This window comes from Branchiostoma belcheri, unplaced genomic scaffold (genome assembly GCF_001625305.1).
Source record: "Branchiostoma belcheri isolate BF01 breed outbred unplaced genomic scaffold, Haploidv18h27 scaffold139, whole genome shotgun sequence".
Classification (NCBI taxonomy): domain Eukaryota; kingdom Metazoa; phylum Chordata; class Leptocardii; order Amphioxiformes; family Branchiostomatidae; genus Branchiostoma; species Branchiostoma belcheri.
In genome coordinates this window covers 378,364-387,832 of record NW_017802813.1, presented here as the reverse complement: position 1 = coordinate 387,832, position 9,469 = coordinate 378,364, and the positions used below count along the sequence as shown (strand labels likewise).

The window sequence follows — 9,469 nt, the reverse complement described above, 5'->3', positions numbered from 1 at the left end:
GATGGTGAATTATTTAGGTCAGGCCTGTATGTTTGGTATCACTTCTACCTCTCATGTTGAATGGATAGTGCTATCTACCATACAAGAATTCAATTTATTTATAAGTCTTTGATTGTGGAAATAATTGCATGGATATATCATTTCCCTGTGTACAAAATCTTTAAGCAGATCTTTTATTGACTGCAAGGACAGAATCAAATTAGCCAGGCTGTATCCATTTTTCCAGACAGTTACCAATTTGCATACTGCCTGGCCAATTTGATTCTGTCTTTGCAGCCATGAAAGGATCTGTTGGAGATCATACAAATGCTAGGAGCATATTGATCAACTTTGTGTGTAAGTCTGTAAAATGTTGCTGTGTTAAATCCCTTGGTCATCAGTACCACACCCCAGGTACTAAAGTCTGACACTCATGTTACAATGTCTACACTGATGTTGAAAATCCGCACGGTGAAGTCATCTCCGCAGCTCGCTAATTGTAGGTACTTGTTCCTCTCCTCGTCTTCTACGTTCTCGGCCGTCGGTCGCCATGCCAACCGTCGGACAGCGAGGCAGTGACCCAGGTTACTACAAACAACAACAAACATCACAACATCAGACATTGTCAATATACAGGTATAATGTACATGGGGTATCAAAATAGGGGATGAAATGCACGAGCGTGTCAACCCCACGTGCAGTGAAGAGACACATGCTGTGTATTTCTTCACTTGTGGTACCCAAAGTATAGCTCCAATATAGGACCTATAGCACTGTAAAATAGAGCTTTGAAATTGGCACTCACAGCAATACTGCATACAGTACGTAACAGGAAAGATAAAATAGATATAACTTCACGTAAGGCTTTCAGCAGAAGTGATTATATGACTGAAAGGACTGAAATTTGAGACTGTTTTCTTTGCTGTGTTTCTGTAATGATGATTATGATTATAAGGTCAATATTTCTTTTAAAAGTTGCCTTTTTTTATGAATTTGTTTTGAATGATCATAGATAAAGCTGAGAAAATACCTTCATTTATAGACACATGCCTGCAAAGGCCAACCAGACACATGCCTGCAAAGGCCAACCACACTGATGACAGTACACATAAGTTTGACGTGTACCTTCTATCAATAGTTGTCAGTAGTGTCCAGTCTTCCTTCTCCCCAGCAGGGTTCCAGGAGTACAGCACCACAGTCCCAGACTCCTTCCCTATGGCCAGACAGTACCTGAGTCCATACAGGAAAGAGAAATCTTGACATCAAGGGATTTCAGGAAAGTAAAACATGTCAACAATATATCAATGGACTACCCCAAGACTACCCCTTGTGAATGCCTCCCAAATGGGTAAAACTTTTAACTTTTCAAGTCTAGGGTGAACAAACATCTGTCTCTACAGTTCCTTAACCCAAAACTTGTAAGTGGTTCGTATGAGCCTTGTTTTGAGGTAAAAATTTGAAGAAATAAAAAAAAGACAGCAAAATAAATGGAATGTTCATCATATCTGTCTTATTACACAAACAATATTACACAAACAAATATCAAAGAAGAATTTGATTTTGATTTGATTTGTATTTGAAAATATCAGTGCAAATCTCCATTTGACTTTCTTGACATACATGTACAATGTAGTTCATCATAACATACCACTTCATAAATTTTATAATTTGTTTAATATGTGAGAAGAAGTTGAATTTATGTAATGATGTATATTGATAGTTTAATTTTGTATCTGTTAACTACTGTATCTGTTCATCATGTTTTGTTGTGACCTGTACTGTACTGTACTTGGCAAAGACGTGCAATAAAGGTCGTTATTTACATATTCATTCTATATTATAGAAATGTTAGTCACCCTTTAGACCCGGTCAGTGCAGGAGCAAAATCCACAGCAGTGGCTGCCTCTCCCACATCCAGAGTGGTGGAGCAGGCACAGCATTCTCCCAAACACCCCTCCACAGGGAAATGGTCCGGTCTCCATCCCCACACAACCACCTACAAACAACACATATCACGGATGTCAGCCAACTGGAAGCAGAATTCCTATTTCTATATAAAGTGTGCAAATAGGCAAATACATTAAAGAATGTTTAAATCTTCTTTAAAGACTGCATGTTAAAGAATAGATGAACATCTAATGTTGCCACTGACATATATTCTGTACATAGTTTGCTGCATTTACATATCCTGTATGTAAATTTTCCATACATGTACATGTATTTAGCTTTGTTCAATCTTAGATGTAGTGGACCATACGAAACTCCCTTTACTTTTGTGCACAAGTGAAGCCAATAAAGAATGTACATTCTACGCATACGATGGTACTAAAGTCTACCTAAAACATTGCTTTCATAATCAAATTTAGCTATGTGACAGTTGAGGCAAAACTCAGTGGTCTTGCCTTTTATTTTTTAGCTATTGAAGATTCTTGATGAAGAATAATACCATACCTTTTTGTCCCGAGAGGCTGTAGCAAAATAGTTGTCATCGTGGGACCAGGAGCATCCCCAGATGATCCGGGAGTGGACAGAGGTCTTTTTGTCTGAGTACGCTATCCTTGTGAACAATTCTCCTGGAATCAGACACAAAGCAGTCAACTACAAACAAAGAATTATAATCAACAAACCTATGCCAAATTACCATCACATACTGTCCCTGGTGCTGAACTACCATCACACACTGTCCCTGGTGCTGAACTACCATCACACACTGTCCCTGATACTGAACTACCATCACACACTGTCCCTGGTACTTAACTACCATCACACACTGTCCCTGGTACTGAACTACCATCACACACTGTCCCTGGTACTGAACTACCATCACACACTGTCCCTGGTACTGAACTACCATCACACACTGTCCCTGGTACTGAACTACCATCACACACTGTCCCTGGTACTGAACTACCTTCACACACTGTCCCTGGTACTGAACTACCATCACACACTGTCCCTGGTACTGAACTACCATCACACACTGTCCCTGGTACTGAACTACCATCACACACTGTCCCTGGTACTTAACTACCATCACACACTGTCCCTGGTACTGAACTGCCATCACACACTGTCCCTGGTACTGAACTACCATCACACACTGTCCCTGGTACTGAACTACCATCACACACTGTCCCTGGTACTGAACTACCATCACACACTGTCCCTGGTGCTGAACTACCATCACACACTGTCCCTGGTACTGAACTACCATCACACACTGTTCTTTGTACTGAACTACCATCACATATTAATGAAAGAGGGTTTAGATTACAAATGCAACCATGAGAACCGATGACTGAATAAATTAACGAATGGATGGGTGGATGGATGGATGGATGGATGGATGGATTAACTCTAAATGCCACTGAGTCTTAGCCTCCATGGCATGCCAACAACTGAGGGTTTTGGGGGTCTTCAGGGTCTTTGGGCACTTTTATGTGCTATTTTCTGATTGCATGTAGACAACATAGCCGGCCTGGTTGAAAAATTAGAACTGGGCTAATAAAAAAACAGCCGAAGACCACCAAACCTCCAGTTCTATAAGCCTGCTACAGAGGCTAACTGAGTCTGTGTTACATATACTAACATCACTCCTACCATCAGACTGATCATCAGCTTGTCTTCTGAAGAGTGCCCAGGTCCTGTCCCTGGACACAGACAGCAGCAGGTGGCCGGTGTGGCTGAAGCGCAGCTGTGTGACTGTGAGGGAGTGGTTCTCCAGGTGCCCCACCTGTCGCCAGCTGCTCGTGTCCCACAGGAGGATAGCAGCATGCTCTGCTTTAGACGCCTGGAGAGAGGTGCAGAACACACTGTAACACTCCTAACTGTCTGTGTTCTAGGCTATCATGCTTGGAGAGTGGTACAGAATACACTGTAACAATTCTGTTTGAGTTCAAGACCTGGAAGGTCAGTACAAACTTAAATGTCTGAGTTCCAGACTATAAAAATTGTTATGAAGAGAGTGGTACAGAACACACTGTAATCATCCTAAATGTCTGAGTTCTAGACTATCGAAATGTAACTGGAGTGGGGTACAGAACAAACTATTACAGTCCTAAATGTCTGAGTTCCAGCCTATAAAAATTGTAAAGAGGAGAGTGGTGGTGTGTGAAGGAACTGCAGGTATTTTGCTGACCTTACAGGCTGAGGCCACCAGGGTTCCCTGTCTGTTGCAGGCCACACAAAACAGCTCATACCCATGTCCATATCTGTATGGTAAAGAAAAATATTACAATAACTGATAGTGATTAACATTATGTATCCAAATGATCATACATATGATAATAGATGTATAAAGGGAACAAATAAATTGCTCAAATTTACAAAATTCTACTTACAGTTTCTGAGTCTCTGGCCAGAGAGTGTTTTGTAGAAGATGTTCTTCTGTTGGTGGCCCTAAAAGAGAATAAACTAGTATAAGGTTCACTCATATGAAGATGAATTCTCTAAATACCTAGAGGTAGAAACAACCTGGCCTCTTAAAACCAGGGGTCAGTGAGCTCTTTACCATGGCCAATGTTGGTATAGACAAGACATTTATAACTTGGTGGCGTCGGGTGGTGTAGTGGTTAGAGCGATCGACTACGAACCAGGAGACCCGGGTTCGATTCCGAGTCGTACCTGGGGCATGTCTGAACATGCGCCCCGACGTTGTGCCCTTGGGAAAGGCACTTTACATGAATTTCCTCACTCCACCCAGGTGTGAATGGGTACCTAACTTCGGTTGGGGAAAGTCGTATTGAGGTCACCTGGCGCCGAATGGCTGCCGTATAGACCCTTGCGACAGTTCCACAATAATTTGTGGAACAAATATGTGTATCGTGTATTATGTGATTGTTGTGATTTGTCTTGATTATGTAATACCCTGCATCAATTCAGCCGTATACAGGCTGCGACTGCACGGGTACTGTTTGGACAATAAAAACCATTAAAAAAAAAAATTAAAAACTTAACTACAACTCATCACTACTCATACAATTCACGTCATAACCTTGAGTCTGTCTTAGGCCTTGTTAAGTGGTGATATTTAGTATTTCATGTATGTGTAAGAAAAATCCATGTCTTACTGTGCAGCTCCAATGGTTGGTAGTACATCTGTGGGTACTGTTCACCGAAACTGCTAGGAATCTCTCTGTCTGCATCCTCTGCTACAGACAACTCTCCTGCAGGAGCAGATTTTGTAAATTAGCACAGTCAATCCTGTACAAATAACCACCTCTATATCACTTTCTTTATTTTACCAGTTTTTACAACTCAGGCAATTTCGGCCTGCTTTTCAGGTAATCCTGGATGTACATAAAAAGTAGACACAGCAAATACATGTACACAGTGCATATATATAATGACCAGCTATCCAATGTGACCACATGGATAAATTTTCCATTGATACAATGATTAAGAATCCTGTCTATAGTGACCACCTGTCCAGATAGACCAGATTTTATTGGTCCCTTGAATGGCCTTCTTGGGCAATTTTGACTGAATAGAGATTTTCCTCTACACAATGTGGCAAACCAAGTAGTAACAGGGCTGTTTGCACTCATGTGACCCAGGTCTTGTCGGCCATGTTGGATGGTTAAATTATAAACCTAGAACTTGCAAACATACCTTCGTACAATGCCTTGTTTGACAGCCCTAGAGCAGGAACACTGGCACCTTCCGGAACATTGGAGACCTCCTAGAAAGAAATTAAAAACATTGTTGCTCCAATTATATTCAATTAGTAAGACTAGGAAATACTGGTAAAGTCTGGTATACATGTTACTAGTATTTCATTTGACTTTTGCATGGTGCAGGCTCCATAATGTGGTCATAAAGTCTATTCAATTATTTGCTCCTAGCATTGACCCTGATTCTGATTTTTTTTTTAAATGAAGAATTTTTTTTATAGACTGGAATTGAGCAATTCTAAGCAGGTGTCCACTCCTCTTTGCAGAGTGGAGACCATTGAAGAATGAAACACAGACTGAAAATGGCTGAATACCAGGCTATGGCTGACAGAGAAACTGTCCATGGAACTGTTTCAGACAACTTACCCTTTCAACCATGTCCTTGGAAATGTCCACCCCTGCTACATTCTTCAGGTTTTGGAGGAAGTTCTTTGGGGCATCAAAGACTCGGAGGACCTTCTCATCTCCCCCTGACACAAACTGGTACCTGTTGACCATGGCCAGACAGTTGATGGCATATCCATGGATCTGTGGCCTTCCCAGCTCATACCAACAGGACTGAAATAGGAATAAGTCAATAGACAACCTGAGTCTCATTGGCAAATTAAGTTTTAATAGATATGGGAAGTGCACTCATTCACTCAAAAAATGTGGTGGCATGTCTTTTTAAGGTTTTCTGACCAAATTCTTTGTGTAAGTCACACTGAAATAGGAATAAAGAACCTGAGTCTTGACAGAAAATTAAGTTTAGATATGGGAAGTACGCCCATTCCCTCAAAAAATGTGGTGGCATGTCTTTTTAGTTTTTTACCAAATTCTTTGTGTAAGTCACACGTTCTAAATGACGGTACATGTATGTATGGTAAAAATGAGGTAAGTTGGACAAATGGCTGGTTACTGTTTTATTCTTTGGAGCTGATGATCTATGTAAGTTTCCTTCCTAAAATTTCATAGAGCCCTTCTTGTCTTGTTTTTTTAACCCTGGTTCTACCAAAACGTCCCAATTGTGAATCCACAACACCAGGTTGTCTTGGGAAGACAAGTTGATACATGTTACACCTTGAGTCCTTCCCTTCTCCAAGGTGCAAATAGCCTAGTAGTCCTGTCCAGGCTGACACTCAGCAGGAATTCCCCACCGGCTGGGTCCCAGGCTATGTCCTCCACACCATCAAAATGACCTCCAACTGTCACACCAGGCTCCCAACTAGTCTGGGAAAAAGGACAAAACACACTATAATTGTAAAGCAATTATCTTTAACATAAAGTGGGACGGGGATCCAATCCTAGACTCTGTGACTGGCATGCAGATAAAAACATTAACGATTGGGGCATACATGGTAGCACACATTTTAAACTACACTTGCCCAAACCTAGAGACAACGCTGTAATAAAAACCATATTCCTGAATAGGGGCAGTATGGACCACATTATCTCTGACCTGTATCCATCATTCCTAATGAGCCTGGTACAACAAAACAGTAGCAAATTAAATCATTTATATGTAAATAATGCAGGTAAAGGGGATGTTGTGGTGGGAGGGAGTTTCTTTTGATGGTTCTCCAGGACTTTCTGAACAATACTGGCAGTTCAACATGAGAAGTGAGCAAGAGAGGAAAGTTTGATCCTAAATTACCCGATATTTTACCGTCTTACGGGGGGCGTGGGGGCACCTAAATTACCCAATATGGAAGGTAACAAAGTTTATACCAGCTAACTTAATGTTCTTTGCACTTTAAATATTGCAGTTTCAGGGAAAGTATACATTGATCAGTTTCAAGTTTCTACCTAAAACTTTTTACTAATCTGAGAATGAATAATTGGTATTACAGGTCCTTGGTAACCAGAGTGTCTGATACCTGTTGTGTGAGCTCCACATGGTGCCACAGATGCAGAGCCCCCTGGAAGCCATGTGCCACGATAGACTGGCCATCTGGACTGAACTGACAGCCCAGGAACCCCAGTGTGTTCCCTCCAACCTCCCCAACACGGTCCTAAACACATGGCAATCATTACAGCATACAATGACCTACAACTAGTAGTACAAGCTTTGTCTTTGCATCCTCAGCAGATAATACCAGTAAGCAAGGACAATATATAATGTCCTTGCAGTAAGTGATGCTTTATTAACATTTGCAGATATTCTCAAAATTGTTTAACTTTCTGGTATTTTCTGCATATAGAATTTCTCATAAATACGTCAAAGAAAAATGTCAATATCCTGTGGTTTTTGAGCCTGATTTTTTTTGCACAGAACACTTACATGCTGTTCTTTACAGAGATAAACTTCCACTGAATTTCTTGTATGACCTCATGATCATTACACATTAAAGCTAAGGTCTTGTACATGTCATACAAAAATCTAGCCTGGTGTCCAGCCTTGTTAGCTTTAGTCCACTCCCAGATCTTGGGGAGCGGACTAAAGCTAACAAGGCTGGACACCAGGGTAACAAAAATCTGGAAGGAATCTGGGAAAGCAGGGGTGATCCAGACCTGATCCAGCCAGATCCCTGAGCTGGGATCTGGTTTCCACAAGATCATGGTCTTGTCCATGGAGGCTGACAGCAGGCACAGGGGCTGGTGTCGAGTACCGTCTGAAACAGAGAGGGCAGATAGGACATGAACAGAAAATCAGACCTATCTTAGCTCCAGAGTCTTTATCCTCTCTTCTATTTGCAGGAGCTAAAATAGGTCTGGGAGCCAGGCTAATGAACAGACGAAGGACCCATTTCTAAAGCACAACCTTGAAAAATCATTGGATTGTAACAGCGCTGGTGTTGTAAGCTAGCTGCCTGGGTTTGGTGTGGGGGTCGATTCCTGACGTCAGGAGTAAAAAAACTTTTAGCTTTATGAACAAAATGCTAGCCTGGATGCCAGTTTCCTGGGCTATAAAGGTCATCTCTTCAGCTCTATAGCTATATATCTAAACAGGTTACAATATGTAGGAGCTGGCCTGGCCTGAGCAGGCCCTGCAAACAGCCTGGTATCCAGTCTAGTTACTAACAGAATGTTTAAACCCATCTTACCATTGAAGACTGTTGGTTGCCAGTGTACTCCATACACCCAGTTCTCATGGCCTGCAAGCACTGCCTCCAGTACTACAGCATAACTTTGGCTTTTGTCTGTTAAAAAAAAAGAAAGAAATTAGTACATGTAGCTACAAGTTTCACCCTTTCAACAGATGTTAGGGCATTTTTTCATTGGCTGTCTCATCATTCACAGAAATAGTACACGTCATTGAAAAGGATATGTTGAAAGCAATAACAATACAGTGTATGAAGGCTAAAAACTATCTTAAATCTTAGTTGTTTTATTTCAGAAGTGGGATTTTAAAGATGACTGTTAGAATGCACAGTACCTCCATGTTGGATGGTAAATGACTTCTTCTTGACCCTGATTTCATCCTCCGTAACATGTTCCTCCCCACACTGTAATGAAATCTTCCATACTCTGATAAAGTGGTCCTGCCCGCAGCTGGCCAATAACAGCTCACCATCATCTAGGAGACAACAGAAGTAACAAACCATATCATTGGTTAAGGACTTTTTCGAAAGATTGGGTGGAACCATTGGTAACACTACATTTGGCAACAGGATGTAGGAACAGTCATGCCTTCAAGTACCAGAGTTATCAACCAAGAATTGAGGTATTCAAAAACTTGTATGTTCCAAGAACTATCCTAGAGTGGAACTCGTTGCTACAAAGCACAGTTGGGGCATCATCACTAGAAAGCTTTAAACAACTCCTGCAATTAGATATGCAAAGATTGAGTGTAACAAGTCGTTCGGTGTAATGTACGTAGCCAGCTGCCGCCGCACCGC

General features: G+C 41.4%; 1 protein-coding gene across 1 annotated transcript in view; it reads right to left on the bottom strand.

Moving 5' to 3' along the window:
* Positions 1-77: 77 nt before the first annotated feature.
* Positions 78-9,469, bottom strand: part of LOC109464478 (elongator complex protein 2-like) — a 12,483-nt gene continuing 3,091 nt past the window's right edge. The window contains exons 6-20 of the mRNA XM_019761477.1: positions 9,007-9,150; positions 8,675-8,770; positions 8,142-8,242; positions 7,508-7,642; positions 6,711-6,860; positions 6,018-6,209; positions 5,590-5,656; positions 5,049-5,144; positions 4,320-4,377; positions 4,118-4,190; positions 3,574-3,769; positions 2,431-2,549; positions 1,836-1,975; positions 1,105-1,209; positions 78-567 (exon numbers count right to left, since the gene is read on the bottom strand). Coding sequence (XP_019617036.1) covers positions 411-567; positions 1,105-1,209; positions 1,836-1,975; positions 2,431-2,549; positions 3,574-3,769; positions 4,118-4,190; positions 4,320-4,377; positions 5,049-5,144; positions 5,590-5,656; positions 6,018-6,209; positions 6,711-6,860; positions 7,508-7,642; positions 8,142-8,242; positions 8,675-8,770; positions 9,007-9,150 — 1,829 coding nt within the window. The 3' untranslated portion in view covers positions 78-410. The remainder of the gene's footprint in view (positions 568-1,104; positions 1,210-1,835; positions 1,976-2,430; positions 2,550-3,573; positions 3,770-4,117; positions 4,191-4,319; positions 4,378-5,048; positions 5,145-5,589; positions 5,657-6,017; positions 6,210-6,710; positions 6,861-7,507; positions 7,643-8,141; positions 8,243-8,674; positions 8,771-9,006; positions 9,151-9,469) is intronic.